Source organism: Dipodomys ordii, unplaced genomic scaffold, assembly GCF_000151885.1.
Source record: "Dipodomys ordii isolate 6190 unplaced genomic scaffold, Dord_2.0 Scaffold94, whole genome shotgun sequence".
Taxonomy (NCBI): Eukaryota; Metazoa; Chordata; class Mammalia; order Rodentia; family Heteromyidae; genus Dipodomys; species Dipodomys ordii.
Genome location: NW_012267310.1, coordinates 4,223,543 through 4,247,027, shown reverse-complemented (window position 1 = coordinate 4,247,027; position 23,485 = coordinate 4,223,543). Strand labels below are relative to the sequence as shown.

At 40.6% G+C, this 23,485-nt stretch overlaps 1 protein-coding gene across 4 annotated transcripts in view; it reads right to left on the bottom strand.

The window, feature by feature from the left end:
• The window catches only part of Zfx (zinc finger protein, X-linked), a 47,363-nt gene that overhangs the window by 11,424 nt on the left and 12,454 nt on the right, over positions 1–23,485 (bottom strand). For 2 of the 4 annotated variants that reach the window (XM_013026503.1, XM_013026504.1), the window contains exons 2-3: positions 12,656–12,744; positions 6,285–6,854 (exon numbers count right to left, since the gene is read on the bottom strand). In XM_013026503.1, coding sequence (XP_012881957.1) covers positions 6,285–6,854; positions 12,656–12,716 — 631 coding nt within the window. In that variant the 5' untranslated portion in view covers positions 12,717–12,744. The remainder of the gene's footprint in view (positions 1–6,284; positions 6,855–12,655; positions 12,745–23,485) is intronic. The other 2 variants (XM_013026505.1, XM_013026506.1) reach the window with 2 other exon arrangements.

The window sequence follows — 23,485 nt, the reverse complement described above, 5'->3', positions numbered from 1 at the left end:
GCATGCATGTGTGTGCACTAATATTGGAGCTTGAATTCAGAACCTCAGCTCTCGCTCAGCTTTTTCGTGCCTGACTGGTACTCTACCATTTGAGACATGCCTCCAGTTCCAGCTTTTTGCTAGTTAATTGGAAACAGTCTCTCATCTTTGTTTATCTGGACTGGCTTCAAATCTTGACCTTCAGGTCTTAACCTCCTAAGTAGCTAGATTACAGGTATGAGCCACCATGCCCAGGTACATTTTTAGTTTGCTTTCTATTCCTTTATACTTCAGATTACATTATATACTTCAGATTATATTCTATACTTCAGATTACATTAATCTTACTCAGGATTCTGAGACCTGAAGATTACAGTTCAAAGCCAGTTCAGGCAGTAAAGTCCACGTCTTACCTCCATTAAACACCAAAATAGCCAGAAGTGGAGCTGTGGCTCAAAGTGGTAGAGTGCTAGCTTTGAGTTAAAGAGCTCAGAGTAGTGGCGAGGCCCTAAAGTCAAGCTCCATGACTGACCAAAAACAAAAAAACTAAAGGACAGTGTCTAGTCCCTGAGTTCAAGGTCCAGAACCAACACACACACACACACACACACACACACACACACACACACACATACACACCAGCTTGTTGTGATGACACAACTTATTACAAGTACTAAAAATGTATAAAGAAAGTGATGGTTAGATACAGTTTTCCTCACATATTTATATATGAAAGGATGAGGAAAAAACAGTTTTTTAAATGATAATTATTACATAATTAAAAATTAATACATGAGAATTTACTTGAACCCAACAATAACAAAACAACTTCAATTCTGCAGTCTATCACATTTGCTCTTGGTCCATTTTGCCCCCAACCTCCCTTTTCTTCACAATAGCTTGGCAGAACCACTAACTTGGCAAATTGCCTTGCTGCCTCTACTCAGCACCTGTGAAGCTAAATCTGGTTGAAAATGTAAACACACACCCTAACCCTGCTGCTCATGGTTTCACTTTGAATCCATAACCTTGAACCTGAAGTGGCTCTTTTTGACTATTTTTTCCCTTCTCTTCTCCAGATTCTCCCTTTCTCTCAAATCTCTTAATACTACCTCTGCATCCCTGGGTGTCTTTTGCTGACCTCACTTGAAAGCAAGTGGAAATATTCCTGAGAGAAACTTCATGGACTACCTCACCCATCTACTACTTACCTACCAGTTCCTGGACGCACAAACCACCTGTGGTTCTCCCTAGCACCTACCAACCTCTTAGCTACCCAGGAAGCTGAGATCTAAGGATTGAAGTTCAGAGCCAGCCTGGACAGACAAATCTGAGACTATCTCCAATTAACTAGTACCAAAACCATTTTCCAAAAGTGTGTCTCCTTATTGTCCCCAAACCTCCTGATTTCATGAGCTCTTCTTCCTGTCTACTCTCCTACATCCCCCAAAAGTTCACAATTATTTCATAAGCACTCTCTAGAGACCACTATCCATTCCCATTTCCACACTGGATTCCTCCCATATTCGGTAGTCATCCATTTCTCCTCTAGCCATACCTCTCCCAAAAGCACCAAATTTATATTATCAGCTTCCTAGAAAAACATCTACCAAGGTCAGGCACCAGTGGCTCATGCCTGTAATCCTAGGTATTCAGGAGGCTGAGATCTGAGAATCTCAGTTCAAAGCCAGCCCAGGCAGGAAAGTTTGTGAGAGTCTTATCTCCAATAAATCACCAGAAAACCAGAAGTGGCACAAGTGGCACTGCGGCTCAAGTGGTAGATTTGAAGAGCTGAGGGACAGCGCCCAGGACCAGAGTTCAAGCCCCATGACCGACAAAAAAAAAGCAAAGCAAAGCAAAGCAAAGCAAATCCACCAGATTGTCTCCAGTAAGCAAATCAAACTAATATCACTTCCTCAAACATTATTTCCCAAGCACATCTACTCTTGTTGGGTAATTTTATTGACCAGCAACAGTGTCCAAAGGTAGAATTCAATTCTCATTGTATTTTCTTTTTCCCTCAAATTCCCACCTGTTTTATCTATTACCAAATCTCACCCATTTTACTTCCTAATCTCTTGAGCTTACCACTCTCTCATCTCATTTACTATTAAGATCTTGGGATATCCTTATTTCTGGTAACAGACTAGTTATCTTTCCCAGAATATCCTTAAACTTGACTCTCTTCTCTCAGCTTCTAGGGTACCAATATTAATTGCATGCACCAATATATCCTGCTTGGAATATTCATGATCTCATATATGAATAACTTCAGCTACTGTATCACTAATCTCGTCCTCACTTATTATTATAATCTGTTGTTACCAGGATTATGGTCCTAAAATAATTTTAAAACTGAAACAAGGAAGGCTAGGCGCTGGTGGCTCACGCCTGTAATCCTAGCTACTCAGGAGGCTGAGAGCTGAGGATCACGGTTCAAAGCCAGCCCGGGCAGGAAAGTCATGAGAATCTTATCTCTAATTAACCACCAGAAAACCAGAAGTGTCACTGTGGCTCAAGTGGTAGTGCTAGCTTTGAGCTGAAGGACAGCACCCAGGCCCAAAGTTCAAGCCCCACAACTGACCAAAAACAAAAAAAACAAAAAACCTGAAACAAGGTGGGCTGGGAATGTGGCTTAGTAGTAGAGTGCTTGTCTAGCACGTATGAAGTCCTGGGTTCAATTCCTCAGTACCACATAAGCAGGAAATGCAGAAAGTGGCTCTATGGCTCAAGTGGTAGAGCACAGAGATACTCAGGGACAGAGCCCAGGTCCTAAGTTCAAGACCCAGGACCAGCCCTCTCCCCCCAAAATAAAACTGAAATAAGGGACTCCTCTTGGGGTCCCTCTCCAGTTGGATGAGCTTCTGCTACTTTCTTTCTCAGCTTTCCTTTCAGTTTCAAATAAACTTATTCTGTTTACCTTTAAAAAAATCAAAATAAGCCAGGTACTGGTGGTTTATGCTTATAATCCTAGCTACTCAAGAGTCTGAGATCTGAGGATTGTGGTTCAATGCCAGCCCAGGCAGGAAAGTCTGTGAGATTCATCTCTAATTAACCACCAGAAAATTGGAAGTGGCAGTGTGGCTAAAAGTGGTAGAGAGCTAGGCTTGAGCAAAAGATCTCATGGATAACACCCAGCCCTGAGTTCAAGCCCCACAGCCAACAAAAAAAAAATGAAATAAAATAAAACAAAAATAAAAATGTAATCAGGCTGTATTATATTTCTCTATATATTCCTAGTTATATTTCCCTATCAAGATGGCAGAAACTAAAATTGAAATAAATACTCTATGTTGGTAAAAGTGTAGGAATATGAACAGATTCATAAACTTGGTAAGGGGGAATTATACCTGACAAAACACTGAGACTGTATGACCAAGTTTGAAAATGTATATACCCTTTGGTTCACTAATTCTACTTCTATAAATTAACTGTAAAAAGTAAACAAAAATACAAAGAGATTTAAGAACATCTTGAAGTTTCCATCGTTCCCAGCCAAAGCCAGGACCCCATTCCCCCTTTACTTTTTTAACACACTATACCATTTGCTTGGAATGTCTTCTACCCACGTCCTTCTCTGTCTTATAAAACAAACTCATCCTTGAGTCAAAGGTCAGATACTCCATCCTGTCTCCATAAGAATTCACTGACACCTGTGCGTCACCTTACAACCTTTTTCACAGTAGACTATCAGCCCCCAGGGATAATTGTTTTTTGTTTTATGTACTTACTTATTTAGTACATATCCAGATTGGCACAACCTACAATGTCTGACAATTAGGGGTCCAATAAATATATGATGCAAGAATGTATTTTCTTTCTCCTTACAAAGAATTCTCTAATTTTCAAATTCTCAATAACTTTTTTAAAAGGCTGGTAGACTCCAAGATGCTACATAATATTTCTGCATAAAAACAGATACATGCAAGGCGCCAGTGGCTCACATGATAGACTGCTAGCCTTGAACAAAAAGAGGCTCAGGGACAGTGTCCAGGCCCCAAGTTCAAGCCCCACGACTGACAAAAAAAACAGGTATGCAAGTAAATACTCTTATATATTCATAAAGTGTACGAGTCTTTTTCTCTCTTCTTTGCCACTTAGTGGTGTGGTTAAAAAAAAAAAAACTAACAAAAACCCAAACAAAACCCAAACATTTATTTTTAACATAGCACTTAGGTTTCACATCATTATATTTTCCAAGCTGGAGATCCTTCACTTACTATGCTGTTCACAGATTTTTCAACAAGTGTGAAAAAAGACAGTAGAGTTAACTTGAGTACAAATCATAATCCAAATATAGAACACTCTCAGGGATTTATTTACGGTTAAGGTAAAAATACATGATGTTCCCAATGTTTGTTTAGCAAATGAATACGACTCTGGCTGAGTAAAATATTAACACAACTTGTTAGCACATTATTATGAAAAGACAGGAAGCATCAAATATGTACTTTGCTGTGTTTTAACTGTTGCATATATCTGTAGTGAAAAAATATACATTTTTATTTTCAAGCTTAAAATAGCCAGCCAGCTCATTATTGCTTTTGGTCAATACCTATGAAAACTAAAATGGCTTTTTGCCTCTGGCTCACAGAACTATCTATTTTGCTGAAGCCCGCCCACCCCCACAAAAAGACATTACTAAAGAAGAAGATATTCCTGATTCACAAGATAGGTGCAATTGAAGCCGTCACACAGATGATAGTAACAATAATACATTTAGTTCATCTAGTCTGCATGCAATGATGATGATGTTGAGTCCAGGGCAGAGCTCCTTAAAAGAGCTGCAGGACCTTAAGTCATATTCCTATTATCCAACAGCTATAAAACTGGCACCTGAAGGTTTCCTTATTGTAGTCCCCAAATTCTAAGTTTAGCCCCTATGAGTATTTATTTGACGTTTAGTTCCTTAAGGAATAAGAAGTTCCACATTGGATCAGAACTGTGATCTAGCTCTATCCAATCTACAATTTTGTATCTGAAAATAATAGCAAGAAAATTACTGTAAGAAGACACAGTTGACCCATTTCAAGATGTGTTCCAAAACATCTCACTTCTTCAGTAATCTAGTATGAATCCACCATTTGTGAAATCATGTTTCAGTATTATGCCATGGCTCTTTCCTGGGCTGTTACATAAATAGTATTTTACATATAATTAGAGTAAGTACATGAGGATTACATAAGCAGTATTGTGGATCCAAGAACATTAAGTGCATACTTGAAGCCTTTTCTGTCCTATGGTTTGTTTCCTGTATCTACAGGCATACATGAACGTAAGTAGCTGGTTTAGTCATGCATTTTTCCAAGTTGAGCTCCTTGTAAGTTTTGAGAGGGATCCTAACAGAGGCTGATAACAACCTCACTACATCCTTTATTAGCAAAGTTCAGTTCCATTCCTTACAGACTATCTTAACTGCAGAAAATTCCTTCCTATCACACATCTTTATATGGAAACAAGTCTCTCAACTATTCCTTCTGCCTCTCTTAAGCAAGTTATAAGTTCTAAACGAAAATAATAATGCAGATAAGTTTATGATTGACTTTAATTTTATAAACATTTACTCAAAAGAATTTTACCCCTTATGTAAATTAGGAGAATCACCTCTAGCCAGATACTGGAAACAGGAAGAACAGTTTGAGGACAGCTCTGGCAAGAAGTTCACAAGACTCTGTCTCAACAATACAAGCTGGTTTTGACTATGCATGTCAATAATCACAGTTTCTAGGGAGAATAGAGGTAAGATTATGGTCCAAGGCCAGCCCTAAGCCTCCTCCCCCACGAAAACAAAACAACAGCAACAAAATACAAGACCCATAACAACCAGGCAAAAGTTCAAAAGACTCCATCTCAATCAATTGCTGGGTGTTATGGCAAATACTCGTCATCCAGCTATGAGTGAGACTGAGGGAGCATCATGAATCTAAGTCAACTGAGATTAAAAAAATAAAATGTCAGACCCCGTGTTTCAACAGGGTAGGTATGATGGTGCATAGCTGTCATCCTAGATCTAAAAATAGGACTACAGTCAAGGCAGGCCAAAAAGCAAGACCCTATATCAAGAATAACCAGAGCAAAAAGAGCTGGAGTTGTGACTCAAGTGGTAGAACATCCACCAAGCAAGCACAAGTCCCTCAACTGAAACCCTAGTCCACCCAAAACAACAAACAAAATATTGTCTGACAAGGGTTGTGGCATGACTCAAGTGGTACAGTGCCTGCCTAGCAAGCACAAGATCTTTAGTTCAAGCCCCGGCATTATCGAAAATTAAAAACACTTTGGGATCTCTATACCCCAAGACTTACAGGATATCATCAGGTAGTCCTCACAGTTGTTTTTGTTGTCGTCCTGCTGGTCCACAGGGATCCCATTGGCATCAATCACTGCTTCGGAGGCACAATCTGCTACCAACACTTCTTCTGAAACTACATCAGTGGTTAGAGGATCAGTGACAATTTCTGCTTCTACTACATTATCATGGACCACATGCTCGATGTGTCCAACATCAGACACATGTATAGATTCACCTGTCAAGACATGCTCTGGCATAGACATTGAAGCTGAAGTAATATCAGAAGCGAGAACATCATCTGGAACTGTGCAGTGCGTTAAAGAAACTTCTTCTGTCACATCGGAATCCAACACTTGCTCAGGAATGATGACCGTTTCAGATACATCTGCTTCATCCATGATATCTGGACACTGAACATCTTCTATAACAACGTCCTCAATAACATCTTGGATTACAACCGAGTCTGGGTCATCAGGAACAAAGTTATGGACAGTTATATCTGAATCCACAACATCTGAAACAAACACAGTTTCTTGGACTTCCACAACAATTTGATCACCATCCATGTGTGTAGCACCAGCTCCTTTAAGAAAAAATTAACATGACAAATGTCAGGTAGGAATGAATGACTCTCTTCATATAAATGTTATTAAATTTCGGCCAGGACAATGGGCTAGCTCCTCAGTTTTCTCAAACATTAAGCTAGATTAAGGGAAACTGGGCACCAATGGCTCACCCCTGGAAATCTAACTACTCAGAGGGTTAAGATCTGAGGATTGTGGTTCAAAGACAGACTGGACCGGAAAGTCTGTGAGACTCTTATTTGTAATGAAGCACACTCACACTCACACACACCAAAAAGCCAGAAATGGAGCTCTGGCTCAAGTGGTAAAGCACTAGCTTTGAGCAAAAGAAGTTCATGGACAGTGCCTGAGTTCAAGCCCCAGGAGTGGCATGAAAAAAATAAAATAAAAGATGGACTAAGGAGCTTATTGCTCAGGGATTATGCTTATAATCCTAGTTACTCAGGAGTCTTGAGATCTGAGGATCATATTTTGAAGCCAGCCTGGACAGAAAAGTCCCTCAAACTCCTTTTTAAAAATGTTATTGTAAAGATGCTATACAGAGGGGTTACAGTTACATAAGTAACTTCTTGTCCAGCACTGTTACTCCCTCCTTTGTTTTTCTGCTACTATCCCTTCCCTATCTCCCCCCTCCCCCCGCTTTTCCCCCTCCCTCCCCTCCGAAGTTGTAAAGATCATTTCCAACATAGTGTCTTGTGAGTATCATTGGTGCAATGGGTCATCCTGTGTCCTTGTTTCAGCATTTTGTTATTCCCCTTCCCCTCCCCAGATTAGATAAATGTATTTACAAGATGCAGGGTACCAAAATCAAATATAGTGACAACAGGGGATATACCATAGGGGGAAGAACTTACAAAAGAAACAAAAATCACATCTTATCTTCAATTAACCAACAGAAAACCAGAAGTGACACTGTGGCTCAAGATGGTAGAGCACGTGCCTTCGGTGCCCAGGCCAAGTTCAAGATCCACGACAAACAACAACAAAAAATAGGATAAAAGAAGAAATACTAAAAGCAATGAGAAACGGCACAGAATATATTCCCACAGCAGTAAAATTCTAGGCACATTAAAATTAAACATATTCATAGGTAATTAAGGGAACTCTGCTTTCCTTCATTATATATTTTCTTTCATTTCTTTCCTTTCTTGCTCCATCTCCTCTTCAACTCACGTTTTTTCTTCCTTTCATCTCTCCCATGTACTTCCTTCCCATTTAATCCCTTTCTTGCTTAATAACCTTCACCTTGTGCTCCAGCAAAACACGTCACCAATCTCCTCCATCTATGACTACAGAAATTTCCAAGTCAACCTCTGATTCTAGGACATAAAAGGAGCAGAGCACAAACGAAAAGAAGGTCACAGCTTATGAAGAAAGGCAACTGATTGAGGATATCTATCTCCATTGCAAGATAAATTGAACACGAGTGCAACTATGCCGGGGCATGGAGGCCAAGAGAGGTTAGAGCAGGTCTGCCCTAACTTTGCTAGGGTACTCAACTCCATCTAGCTTTCTCTCTGTCCCCATTCTCCACCCCCAAGGCAGTTGCTCACTACATAGGAAACCTTACTGCTGAACATTTACAGTTAAATTCAATCATCTGCAGCCCAATAAAATTAAATGGCTTAACCAATATCACACAGTTTGCATAGCAGCATATGGTGGGCAATAAATGCTATTCTGAATGAATGTCAGAAATGGAACTGAAATCCTATATCCTTACCCAAAACAAATACTAACAATGATAAGTAGATCCAGTCTCTTGGCTACTAGTCCAGAAATCAGCATAGAATGTTTTATAAAAGTCAAACTGAAAAGCTCTTCAGTAGATTAGTGCTTCTGGTTGTGACTCAGACCAGGCAGGCTAAGTCCAAACAGGTGCCCCTCTCAATGACTGTGTGTCTCTGGCCAGGCTCTCAAAGAAACACATGGCTTTGTCAACAAACAGAAATGATCAAGAGCCAAAGAATACTACAAGTTATGGGAAGTCAATCTTTAAACTCGGTTAATAGCCATCACAATTACTAGAAACAATGAAAAGTATATATTCTCTTTCATGTCTATGGAACTGCTACAAAATACTATATGCTCATTTGTTTTCAGTATTTTCAACACTATCATCAAGTGATACAGCACTATAATCTCCATTTGGCAGACACAAAGATGAAAGCGCTTAGCAGCAAGAGCCTTGGTTACAAAATCAAAATTAAAGATAAGTGTCATACTCAAACACTTAATAGTTTAGTGACCTCTACACATTAAACCTGTTTGTTTCCTCATCAAGAGGAAAGTAGTATCTGCCATGCACACACTTCATAGGACTGTGGTGATGATCAAGTAAGAATGCATGGGAAGTAGTCTGAAAAACTGTAATGAGAAGTTTCATTATTATTATGACAGATAAAAACAGAGGCCCTGGAAGATTAAGAAACTTGCTCAAAGATAAACAAAGTGTCCATAATCAGAACTTAAACACAACTTTTCAATCTACCACTCAGTCCACAACCCAGGTTTGTTTGTGACAAGATTAAGCAAATAAAGATTAGACATTTTTCTAACAGCTCAGTTTTTCACAAGTGAATTAACTATGGCATACTGAGACTCCCAAATTTGGAAAGGGGGGTGTGTGTGTGCGTGTGTGTGCGTGTGTGTGTGTGTGTGTGTGTGGCTATCAGAGTTGGTACTCAGGGCCTTACTCTTTCAGTCCGCTTTCTTGCTCATGGCCAGCAGTCTCACTCTCAGCATGACACTTTTTGTTTAATTGGAGATGGAGTTCTCATAGACTTCTCTGCTTGGGCTGGCTTTGAACTGTGATCCTCTAGGCCTCTCAGCCTTTTGAGTAGCTAGGAATATAAGCATGCACAACCAGCACCCAGCTGTTATTTCCTTTTTTTTTTTTTGGATGGTGGTCCGACTTGAATTCAGGGCCTGGGAACTGACTGTCCTTGAACTCTTTTTGCTCAAGGCTAGTACTTTACCACTTTGAGCCATAGTACCACTTCCTTTTTTTTACAGTGGTTAATTAGAGATAAATGTCTCTCAGGGAGTGGCACTATGGCTCAAAGTGGCAAGCACTAGCCTTGAACAAAAGTGCTCAAGGACAGTGCCCAGGCACTGAATTCAAGCTTGACAACCCACAAAAATTTTTTATTTTTTTTTAAAAAGGTGCCAGGAGGGGCTAGGAATGTGGCTTAGGGGTAGAACGCTTGTCTCGCATGCATGAAGCCCTGGGTTCGAGTCCTCAGTACCACGTAAACAAAAAAAGCTGGAAGTGGTGCTGTGGCTTCAGTGGTAGAGTGCTATACTTGAAAAAAAGAAGCTCAGAAATAGTGCCCAGGCCCTGAGTTCAAGCCCCAAGACTGGCAAAAAAGGAGGGGGGCTGGGAATGTGGCTTAGTGGTAAAGTGTTTGCCTAGCATGCATGAAGCCCTAGGTTTGATTCCTCAGTATCACATAAACAGAAAAGGCCAAAAGTGGTGCTGTTACTCAAGTGGTAGAGTGTTAAGCCTTGAGCAAAATAAGCTCAGAGACAGTGCCCAGGCCCTGAGTTCAAGCCACAGACCTGGCAAAAAAAAAATTTTTTTTTAAAGTCTCTCAGGAGCCGGGCTCTGGTGGCTCACGCCTGTAATCCTAGCTACTCTGGAGGCTGAGATCTGAGGATCGCGGTTCAAAGCCAGCCCGGGCAGGAGAGACCTTGAGACTCCTATCTCCAATAAACCACCAGAAAACCGAAAGTGGCGCTGTAGCTCAAGTGGTAGAGCGCTTGCCTTGAGCTGAAGAGCTGAGGGACAGAGCCCAGGCCCAGAGTTCAAGCCCCATGACCGACAAAAAAAAAAAAAAAAGTCTCTCAGGGACTTTCCTGCCTGGGCTGACTTCAAACTTTGATCCTCAAATCTCAGCCTCCTGAGTAGCTAGGACTACAGGCATGAGCCACCAGTGTCCGGCTCAGCTCTTATATCTTTAACATACTATACAATCTGATCAAAGTGGAGAATTCTGTAACATTTTGCTTACAATGATAGCTAGGCTATTATAATATTAAAGCCATTTAATATTAGCTAGGTGCCAGTGGCTCATGCCTGTAATTCTAGCTACTCAGGAAGCTGAGGTCTGAAGATCATGGTTGGAAAGTCTGAGATACTCTTACCTCAAATTAACCACCAAGCCAGGCACCAGTGGCTCACGCCTGTAATCCTAGCTATTCAGGAGGCTGAGATCTGAGAATCGCAGTTCAAAGCCAGCCTGGGCAGGAAAGTCCATGAGACTCTTATCTCCAATAAACCACTAGAAAACCAGAAGTGGTGCTGTGGCTCAAGCAGTAGAGCGCTCACCTTCAGCTGAAGAGCACAGGAACAGCCCCCAAGCCAAGAGTTCAAGCCCCACAACCGACCAAAAAAAAATTAACCACCAAAAAGCTGGAAGTGGAGCTATGGTTCAAGTGGTAAAAAAGCAAAAAAGCTCAGAGACATAGCCCAGGCTCTGAGTTCAAGCCCCAGGACAGGCATACACACAAACACACACATATTTAATATTATAAAACTGAGTGTAATCATTTCATATGTTATACAGAATTTTGAATACTTTATGTCTCACTTAAAAAATTTTTACAAATATATTTTTCCTTGTACACTGGGGCGGGGGGGTAGGGTAAAAAATCTTGTGCTTGAAGGCTCATTGTGGGAACTTGTATGTGAGATAGGAGGTTATAAAGTAGGACATGGTCAGCATGCGGAGGACCTTGGATTATCTTTTATCTGCTGGAAAACAGAACAAAGAAATGACATGATGCACATGTTATGGTTAAATGCTCTGATTAGTGGGCTAGATAAAAGACACTTAGGGTAAGGAAAATGTGAAAGGTACCACAGCCAAAGAGTGGAATGATAGAGTGTGTAACACAAGTAGAATGAAGAGGAACAGATGTAAATAAGGAATAATTTCAAAGGGACAACCAACAACTGAGTAGGAAAACTGGGCAAGATTAAAATAAGTTAAGACAATACTAAGGAGTTTAGGCTCTTAGTCACTAGTTTTGTGGGTTATTTTGGAGAATGGAGTCCAGAGAAATTTTCTGCATGAGTTGGCCTCAAACTGTGATCCTCCAGATGTCAAGCCTTCCAGTAACTAACATTACAGGTCAGAGCCACTGGTACCAGCTATCACTAAGGTTTTGATATAGCTATTGTTATAGGTTGAGTATATCTTATCCAAAATACTTAGGAACAGAAGAAGTATTTTGGATGTTTTCAAACTTTAGAGTATTTACATATAAATAAGCTATCCTACAGACTGCATACAAGTCTAAACACGAAACTTATTTAGGTTTTTGTATGTACTCATAGCCTGAAGGTAATTTTCTACACTATTCTTGTGTACCTATGGGGTTTTTTTAAATTAATTTTTATTGTAAAGGCAATGCATAGAGGGGTTACAGTTACATAAGTCAGGTAATGAGTATATTTCTTTTTGAACAGTTTTTTCCCTCCTGACCCCCATGTACCTGTGTTTTGACCTATTACATAAGGTCAAGTGTTAAAATTCTCTTTTTACTCATGGTATCATGTCAGCACTCAAAATATTTTCAATTTTGGAGCACTATGCATTTTCAGGTTAGAGATGCTCAAGCTCAAGCTACCATGATAATGAGAGTTGGTTATGAAAAAAACAAACTTTTTTTTAAGAAATCAAACTTTAGAAGACTAGTAAGATACTCGATTTCATGTTTGTAGATTCTGGCAATCTGTCCACATAACAACTGCAAATTTGGTGGGCAAAAATGGAAACAATCGAAGTAGTTATACCTGTTACATCAAAAAATGAATTTGGCTCTTGGGGTTGTAATTCAAGTCCATCTTCATCCATGGCCTTTAACTTTCATCAGCCACACCTCCTAAATCAAGGGGAAAGGCAGAGCATTAATTACTTTAATATAAAAAATGCAGTGGCTCATACCTGTAATCCTAGCTACTCAGGAGGCTGAGATCCGAGGATCACAGTTCAAAGCCAGCCCAGGCAGGAAAGTCCGTGAGACTCTTATCTCCAATTAACCACCAGAAAACCCTAAGTTGAGCTGTGGCTCAAGTGATAGAGCACTTGCTTTTAGCTGAAGTGCTCAGGGACAGCGCCTAGGCCCAGAGTTCAAGCCCCCAACCGACCAAAGAAAAAAAAGTCACAATTTCTTTGGGCAGTAATGGGGTTTGAATCCATAGCCTTGGGCTTGTTAGGCAAGCACTATACCACTAAAACCATGCCCCAAGCTCTTCTTTTGGTTGTTTTTTTGGGGGGGAGGTATGGTCATGGGGCCTGAACTCTGGACCTGGGCGCTGTCCCTCAGCACTTCAGCTCAAGGCTAGTGCTCTACCACTTGAGCCACAGCACCACTTCCGGCTTTTTTCTTTTTGCTTATGTGGTATTGAGGAATCGAACCCAGGGCCTCATGCATGCAAGGCAAGTGCTCTACCACTGAGCCACCTTCCTAGCCCCAACCCCAAGTTCTTTCTATTTTCACTATTTTTCTAATACGATCTCCTGTGCATGCCAGGCTAAAAGTCTAGACCACAATTTTCTTACTTATACATCCTGCATATTTAATATAACAGTAATGTTCCAGGATGCCCAGACTTTTTTTAGTTGAGATGAAGACTTGCTTCCTTTTTGCCAGAGGTGGCCTGGAACTACCATCTTCCCAATCTCCATTTTCTTAGTTAGAATTACAGGTTGTGAGCCAATGTGCATGGCTTGAAATGTTCACTTCTGGGAGATTTCAATTATGTGACAGGTGAACATCCAGCAAAAACATAAGCATAATACAAGCCAGGTGCTAGTAGTTCCCGCCTATAATCCTAGCTACTCAGGAGGCTGAGATTTGAGGATTGTAGTTTAAAGCCATCCTAGGCAGGAAAGTCAGTGAGACTCATATCTCGAGCAATTAAGCACCAAAAAGATGAAAGTAGAACTGTGGCTCAAGTAGTTGACTGCTAGCCTTGAGCGCTAAAGCCCAAGGGCAGTGCCCAGGCCCTAAGTTCAAGCCCCAGGACCAGAACTCACCCACCCCCAAGTTAAATCCCCCTGGTAACGTTTATACTGTTCTGGATAGAGGTGACTGGTGCTAGTTGTAAAACAGTAAAAATAACTAGTAGCTTACAGCTATAATCCTAGCTACTCAGAAGGATGAGATCTAAGAATCAAGCTTCAGAGCCATTGTTGAGGAACAAATCCTCAAGACCCTTATCTCCAAAACAAGCAAAAACCCAGAGTGTGGAGGCATGCCATGAATAAAAAAGCTGGCTAAGAACCCAAGGTTGAGTGCAAGCCCTTATACCAGCAAAAAAGCCAGTAATAAAATGGTAAAGAAGTTCATTTTTTAACAAAATAAAATCACAGTCTAATCCCCTGAGAATCTGAAACTGTGAGCAAGAATTAGTGTCTCCTTCCTCTTTGTCTATCTTTGTTTGTTTTCCTCTCAACTTCCCTCAGTACATTTATCTGGTGCTTAGGAACTGAAGAGGGCCTACCAACAGCTTTTGCGCTCCTGATTCCACACCTTTCTATGGCCCGGCTATATTCTTGCTTTAGGATTTTGGGGGGGGGGAGGAGTATCACTGTGTAGCCTAGGTCGGCCTTGAACTTACATCTTCCTGCCTTCACCGACTGAGCGCTGTGATTATAGGCATGTATCATCATGTCTAGCATACCCAGATTTTGCAAGACATCCCAGTGATCTTAATTTTCTACTTAATTTTGTACTTTAGCCAAAAACCTATGACAAAAAGAATCTTAAGTGCTGGGAATGTGGCTTAGTGGTGGAGTGCCTGCCTAGCATGCATCATGTCCTGGGTTCGATCCCTCAGTACCACATACACAGAAATCACCAGAAGTGGCGCTGTGGCTCAAGTGGCAGAGCAAAAGAAGCTCAGAGATAGCGCCCAGGTTGGGGGGGAGGGGGGAGGCTGGGAAGGGATGGGAAGGGTAAACAAAAGGAGGAGGCTGCAATGCTTGGTAAGAAATGTACGCATTATCTTGCCCATGTAATTGTAACCCCTCTGTACAGTAAGTTCACAAATAAAAAAATAAAAAAAATTAAAAATAAATACCCTTGTGTGAAAAATAAAAATTGGCAGCTTGATCAGAAAAAAAAAAAAAAGAGATAGCGCCCAGGTCCTGAGTTCAAGCCCCAGGACTGGCAAAAAAAAAAAAAAGAAAAAAGTTCAGACATCAGAGATTATATTTGTTCATGTTGTAAGCACTGTATAAACCTCTCATTAGTTCTCTTATCTCTACTTTCTCATGTTGTAATCCACCCATAAGCATTTAACTTGTTTTTGATAATGACATCGTACTGAATGCTCCTTGTTAAAATTTCAAATAACAGAAAGACAAGTCATCAGCTACACAACATCATTTCTCTATTGGAACTATTAAAGACTCCCTAATGTCTCCCTGAACTAATCTGGCTCCAAACAGTCCAAACTATCACTGCCTCCTCTAACTCTGCTTCAAGTACATCCCAGCACCACTGCACATCACAAATGTGTATGTGTGCATACTTTAACCAACCAAGAATGCCCTGCACTCCCTTAAGACTGCCCCAACTGGCTGCGGTAGTATATACCTTTAATTCTAGTACTTAGGAAGTAGCTTTACTACTTCCTAGGATAGCAATCTGAAGCTAGTCTGGTCTACAAAGTAAAACCCTATCTCAACACACACACACGCACACACACACACACACACACACACACAGAGCCAAGCACCAGTGGCTCACATCTATAACACACACACACACACACGCACACGCACACACACACACACACACACACACACACACACACAGCCAAGCACCAGTGGCTCACATCTATAATCCTAGCTACCCAGGAGACTGAGATCTGAGGACTGCAGTTCAAAGCCAACCCAGGCAGAAAAGTCTATGAGAAACTCTGGTCTCTAATGAACCATCAAAAGCCAGAAATGGGAGCTGTGGCTCAAGTGGTAGAGCATTAACCTTAAGCAAAAGTGCTCAAAAACAGTGCCCAGACTCTGAGTTAAGCTCCATAACTGATGTTGCTGGGGGGGGGGGAGTAAACGAAAAGAAAAAGATTATCAATGCAACTCTGTGCCTTGGCTCAGGGCTTCTTCAATCTGAAATACCTTTCTTATCCAGTGTCCTCTCTGGTAACAAAAATCTCCTTCCTTGACAAAAAACTGCAAAGAACTTCCTCTACTTTTGAGTGTCCACAGATAATCTCTCTCCGCCATTCCCCTCCCCCCTTCCTGCTTTCTCTCCCACACTTCCCTCCCCCTCCCTCTGTGCTGGTTGTACTGAGGCTTGATCACAAGACTTCAGTTGAGCTTTTTCACTCAAAGCTAGTGCTCTACCACTTGGGCTACAGCTCCACTTGTTGCTTGTTAATTAAAGGTAAGAGTCTCTCAGATTTGTCGGCTCAGGCTGGCTTCGAACCAAGACCCTCAGATCTTGGCCTCCTGAGTAGCTAGGATTATTTAAGCATGAGTAACCAGCACACAGCCTTCTTCTCTCACTGTACCTGCTTGCCAGACATTACTGTTATGTCTTACATTTATTTTTATATACTAAGCTACATACATAGAATCCTTAGACACTGATAATAAACTGAGTATCTGTGCCATAAATACATAGATTTTCAACACGTAAGCACTAAGGTCTTCCGTTCATTTTCAAGCAACAGGCATGATTCATTCAAACTGCCACAAATTAAAGCAAATAAAGGCTACGTTAATAAGACAAAAAAGTTCCAGCATTAAAAATACAAAATGCACATGCTCTTCTGAATAAGCTAGCAGTGCCCTCTCTCTTCCAAAATCACCTCTGGTGATAAAATTATCCCCCCCCCCCTTTAAAAATGCAATAAAATTTAAAATGATAAATGTTAGGTTAATTGTCTAAGCATAATAAAATAGCACATGAAATTAAAACAATTAAGAAGACCATAAAGGAGATCTCTTAATGTACTCAAACCACACAGCCCCCCCACACACACACGAGTGTGTGCGGCACCTCCAATTTCCCTACATAAACCCAATTTCATCAACTCTAAAATTTCTCAACCTTTCTTAGCTTTCAGCCTCCTAGAATTTTCTATTAGCACCAGATAGATAATCAATTCCCTTGATTCTGAAGTTTGCTTCTTCTATTTTTCAGTGAAATCATACGTCTCTTCCCAACCTCAGGAACTGATGGCTACTCAATTTCCCCTCCATATGCCTCATCCTTTCCTGGCGGCCCTTTCAAGTACCATTTGCAAATGAGTCCAAAATCCACTCTCAAGATAGGACCTAACGCCTTCCCCTCGACGGTCTGCTGAGTGTTTTCATCTGGATAAAACTCAGTTTTCTCCTACCATCACACTGGTCTTTTCCTTCTTCCCCACTTACATTCAGTCAGGGTGCTGCGTCCTGTCCGTTGCTTGTACTGTCCGTTGATTCTCTGGAATCTGCCTGAGTTCTTATTATCTCCTCTTATATACTCCCTCTCAGCATCATACTTCCTGATCCTTGAGGCATGAAAATAGCTTCCAGTGGCCTTGCTCCTTTCTGCCACTCCCACAACAAATGACCAGGAACTCTACACAACCGAGGGCTGGTGCCAAGCACAAAGGATTCCTGCAATCTTCACATTGATCCTCCCAACTAGCTTTGATTGTAGCAATGCCCCTGCTCCAAATACTTCCACAGTGCCCCAATATTCAGGGGGATCCACAATATTAACCCAACGTGCTAGGGCAGAATTATTTGCTGGTATTACCATGCTTTTAACATCCTATATATCTAATAAATTCTGCACTACAAAGACGGGTGAAAAATAATGGCCCTCTAAGAGTTTTGACTGGTTATTTTCCCCACTTTTTTTTTGGTGCCAGTCCAGGGACTTGAACTCAGGACCTGAGCACTGTTTGTTTGTTTTTTTTTTAGCTTTTGTGCTCTAGGCTAAGCCACAGCTCCATTTCTGGCTTTTTGCTGGCTAATTGGAGATACAACTCTCACAGACTTTCCTGCCCAGGCTGGCTTCAAACTACAATCTTCAGCTCTCAGCCACCTGAGTAGCTAGTATTATTGTCATGAGCCACAGGCAACTAGCTATTTTCAGTTTCTGTTTGATCATTAGAAAAACAAATAAGGGGTAACACTGTCCAAAAAGAAATGTACTTATTACCCAACTTATGTAGGTGTAACCCCATTGTACATCACTCTTACAATAACAATAAAATATTAAAAATGTGTTGTTTTTTTTTAAACCTCAATCAGGGTAGTGTGAGCTATGACTCAAGTGACAAAGCTAGCCTTGAGCTTTTGCTCAAGGACAGTGCCTAGGGCCTGAGTTCAAGCTCCAGGACTAGTACAAAAACACAAAAACTTTGTACTTCCCAGCAGAATACGAAACTTTGTAACCCCTTTGGGGTTAGAACTGCCAGTTCAGGCTGATATCAAAATGAAACTGTATTGTAAGAACGGAAACTTCTCAGGAGAGCTCTCTCGACCACCACTGACAAAGTAGGACTGGAAGACGGTGGGTTGGCAACAAGAGCACTTTTATCAAATGCCCTCTGAGTGCCTCCTGGCCATGTTACGATCACCTCAAACTCAGCGAAGCACCCCCTTCCTGCTTACAAGTCATGACCCTAAAAAGAACAATTCTGAAAGAATTGACAGTGGGTGAAAAACTAAATTGTAAAGGAAATAATGGAATGGGTGAAACTCAGAAAACTCCCCACAACGTCCTTCCTCTCTTTAAAATAGAGGCACTGATAGCTCATGAAGTTGAGAATTTAGGGTGGGGGTTCAAAGCCAGCCTGGGCAGGCAAGTCCATAAGACTCTTATCTTCAATAAACCACCAAAAGAGCTCGAAATGGAGATGTGGCTCAAGTGGAAAAGTGCCAGCCACGAGCAGGAAAAGCTATGGGACAGCATGTAGGCTCTGAGTTCAAGCTCCAGTACAGGCACAAAATAATAATAGTAATAATAATAAACAAAAATACTCTATGAAATTGACCGATACAGCAGTGGCATTTTATCTATCTTAAAATACTGAATCATCTGCTTGTTTTATATTTCTTTATGCCTAGACACCCCCATGATCAACTTCTTGAACAAATTAACAGGATTATTATATATTTGTAGTTAATTTGTATACAAAGATCACTTTTCTGTTTATGTTCTCCCAAAATCGCAATGTCATTTAATTATATGGCTAAATTTCTCTCCCTAAGTCACGCTTAGAGAACCAAATTTTAGATGGGAGTACTTAAACTGCAGGAAAGGCCAACAAAAGCAAATCTATTTAAATAGAATTTTTCTTAGGAGGAAATTCAAACTGAATTTCAAACTGAAAATTTACACTTAAGCCTAATTAATATCATCCTACTTAAGATATGTTTCTCAATTTTTCCCATGGTGGTCAATCATTTCTCCAGATACCTCATTTTCAAAACTGGAGTCCTATTTCGCTTCTCTTGCCATGTTAGTCCTTAAATTAAATATATCACTTATCACTTCCTCTTCCACAGCTACTACTCTAACAGCTCACTGCTCTCATACAGAAATCTATGGGCCCTCCAAACAAAAGACATGGGGTCTTTTTATTCCTCTGGGTCTTAAACATAGAGTTTTGTTCCAAGTCGTGTGTGGGGGGGGGGTCCCTGGAGGGGGGCCTGAACTGGGCTTCACATTCTTGCTCAGCTTGTTTGCTTAAGGCTGGAGCTAAATCAGTAGAGTAACCTCTCTGGCAAGGCATTTTGCAGGTTAATTAGAGATGAAGTCTCATGGACTTTTTTCTGCCCAGATTGGCTCTGAACCTCAATTTTCCATGTCTCAGCCTCTGAGTAGCTAGAATTACAGACATGAAATAGTGACTATATATCTTGCTACTTTCTGTATTGGACCACAGATTCTCTAACACTGTTTTATTAGACATTGATTCAAAATTACTCAACCAAAATTTCACCATATTCTAATGATGAATACATACCTCAAAAGTTTTATTTTTGCTAGAATTGTTTATTTCCAACTCTATGTGATTTTAGGAGGAAGAGTAATTGTATGCATTCTCTAGTATATGTGAATTTAGAATCATGAATTTTTATGTGCCAAATAAAGCAGCATAGTAACACACACACACAATATCAAGAGTCAGAAACTAAAAACAATTACATAGTAGTAGGTTACAGCTCTATAAAAGCTTAACAGATCAAATAACCCAGGAAAGTATATATAATTAACAATATTAATCTAACAGCTATAACTCAAATCACATTCCCACAGTGTCAAGAAGCAGAAGAGTTAAGGCCTGCTGTTTTTATCAGAGCTTTGTCCTTCCTTGCTGTCCTACTTTTGTATGCTTCAAATTTTCAATGCCAAGTTTTTGTCACAGTTTAGTTTTTTAAATAAAACCATTCTGAGCCAATTGACAATTTCAAAGTTTGGGGTTTCCTTTTAAGAATCCACACTTGTGGGCTGGGAATGCGGCCTAGTGGTAGAGTGCTTGCCCTAGCATGCATGAAGCCCTGGGTTTGATTCCTCAGTACCACATAAACAAAAAAAAGCCAGAAGTGGTGCTGTGGTTCAAGTAGTAAAGTACTACCCTTAAGCAAAAAAGATGCTCAGGGACAGTGCCCAGGTCCTGAGTTCAAGCCCAAGGACTGTCCAAAAAAAAAAAAATCCAAACTTGCAGTTTAATTAGAATTTGGCCCTAAAATGACAAATCTAAGTCTTTTATTTCCAAAGCTCCTATTCTGCTCAGATTAAGAGCTACTACAAAGCTGTGCATTGGTGGCTCATGCTTGTAATCCCACTCAGAACTGAGACCTGAGGATCTGTCCAGGCTGGCTTCTGCTGAGACTTTTGAACAGAAGTCCTATTGGAATGCATCCTTTAATGAAGTATTTGCCGCCTTTAGTTGTGAGTATATTGGAAGTGGAGCATAGCACACATTTGATATGAAGGAAGACAGTATTTTGACATTAATAAAGTGATAAAGTGGGGCTGGGAATGTGGCTTAGTGGTAGAGTGCTTGCCAAGCATGCATGAAGCCCTGGGTTTGATTCCTCAAGTGCCTTATACACGGAAAAAGCTGGAAGTGGCACTGTGGCTCAAGTAGTAGTACACTAGCCTTGAGCAAAAGAAGCTCAGAGACAGCACCCAGGCTGAGTTCAAGCCCCAGGACCAGTGCGTGTGTGTGCGCACGCGCACACACACACACATGCACAATTAAGCTTTTCCTTTTTCATGAGCCTGTGACACCTTTTCCAAAATTGGATATTTAATTCATCTCTGAACTCATCATTCCTAAAGTTGTTAACCTAGTGCTTTTCTTTCAAATCTCTTTCTCAGTGAGTAATGTTTCCCTGTGTGTTACGAAATCTAATAATGAAGTCGAATTTTGGATTTTCATGTTTTGTTAGATTAGTACATGGTCACTGTCATGTTCCTTTAGTCAATCTAATAAATCTTCCCTTAGTTTTCTAGCAATTAGTTGTAAATGTCATATATTGCAGCTTTGTAGTTTTTTAAATATTTTAATATTCATCTCATGAACCTTAACATTAATGTCTTGGCAATCATTACTACTAAAGCTTGTCTTATCCAGTCCCTTTCTATTAGCTCACCTACGTGAACACACGATTCCTATTATGGCTTTCCCTAGATACATTATTTTGGGTCTGTGGAACTCTGCAGTACTAATACTAATAATGGTCTATGTACATGCTAAATACTTGAAAAATTAGAACATAGGCTTTTCAATTGGTAGACATAGAATCAGCTAAGTGTTTTTATATTGATCTTTTTTTTTTTTTTTTTAGATCCAAGACCAGGACTCAACCTCGGTATCTGCCACTTTTGCTCATTAGCTAGCGCTGTACATACTGAGCCACATCTTCAACATTGATCTTTTGCATCCATTTCCTTCAACCCTCCTATCCTTCTACTCCTTTCTTTCTCTTTTTCCCTCCTTCCTCTTCTTTTCCCTTCCCACCTCTCTTTTCTCTTGGTGGCCTAGTTCTAAAATTTAGATGGAAATGCACAAGGCTAAATATGGCAGAAGCAGACTTGAAAATCCCTGTTGGTATTTTGATTGGGATTATAAGGAATCTCTATATGCCAAATTAGGGAGAATGGGCTTCTTTATACTAGTGACTATCAATTCTTAAAAAAATAGAAATTGATGGAGAGACAATGTTCATGGATTAGCAGTCAATAGTGTAAAGGAGTCCATAATGCTTGTACTAAATGTCATTGTATGTTTTGTTGGATGTTCTTTGACATAATTATAAATTACACTAGTTTTTAATTTAGCTTTTAAATTGTTTGTTGTTAGTATAAATACAATTGATTTTTGCATCAATGTTCCCCAACATAATGCAATACATTAGAACTCTGGGGGGTGGGGGGGAGGAGTGAGGGACGTAGGGAGGAAAAGGATAGTGGGGGAACAGCAAGGGAAGGGGTAACAATACTTGACAAGAAATGTAGTCATTGCCTTACTCATGTAACTGTAACCCCTCTGTACAGCATCTTTACAATAAAATAAAATTAAAAAAAAAGAATAAATGTCACAGAGATAATACCAAGGAAAAAGATCACACATTTGAAAATAAAGTTCTAAATTCAATGGGTATTAAGAAAATTATAGGGCTGGGAATGTGGCTCAGCAGTAGAATGCTTGCCTAGCATGCACAAAGCCCTGGTTTCCATTCCTCAGTACCACATAAACGGAAAAAGCTGGAAATGGTGCTGTGGCTCAAGTGGTAAAAGCACTACCCTTAAGCACAGAGAGGCTCAAGGACAGTGCCCAGGCCCTGAGTTCAAGCTCCAGAACCGGCAAAAGAAGAAAAAAAGAAAATTATAGAACCAGGTGCCAGTCACGTATGCCTATAATCCTAGCTACTCAAGAGGATGAGTTCTAGGGCAGAAAAGTCCATGAGACCTTTATTTCCAATTATCTACCAACAAGTCAGAGTGGAGCTGTGACTCGCGTGGTTAAGTGTTAGCCTTGAGCAAAAAGGCCAAGGGACATCGCCTTGACCCTGAATTCAAGTACTGGATTAGGAGAAAGGAAAGGGAGGAGAGAGGGGGAGAGGAGGGGAGAGGAGAGGATAAACAGACCTGTCTTACAAAGGAGAGAATACGACAGGTGCCAGTGGCTCACACCTGTAATCCTTGCTACTCAGGAGATGTGAGAATCGCAGTTCAAAGCCCAGGCAGTAAAGTCTGTGAGACTCTAATCTCCAATAAACCACCAGAAAACTAGAAATGTCACTGTGGCTCAAGTAGTAGAGTGCTAGCCTTGAGCTGAAGAGCTGAGGGACAGCTCCCAGGCCGAGTTCAGGCCCCACGACCAACCAAGAAAAAGAGAGAATATTCTCCAGTTCATATTTTGAATTTAGTTTGGGCACAGTGGTGCACACCTATAGATCACCTACTTAGGAGGCGGAAGGAAGGAAGGAAGGAAGGAAGGAAGGAAGGAAGGAAGGAAGGAAGGAAGGAAGGAAGGAAGGATGAAAGGCTGCCAGCAGCTCATGCCTGATCATAGTGTGAAATCAGCCCAAACAGTTAATCTCCAGTTGAATAAAAAAGCTGAACGTGTAGGTGTGCTCAAGTA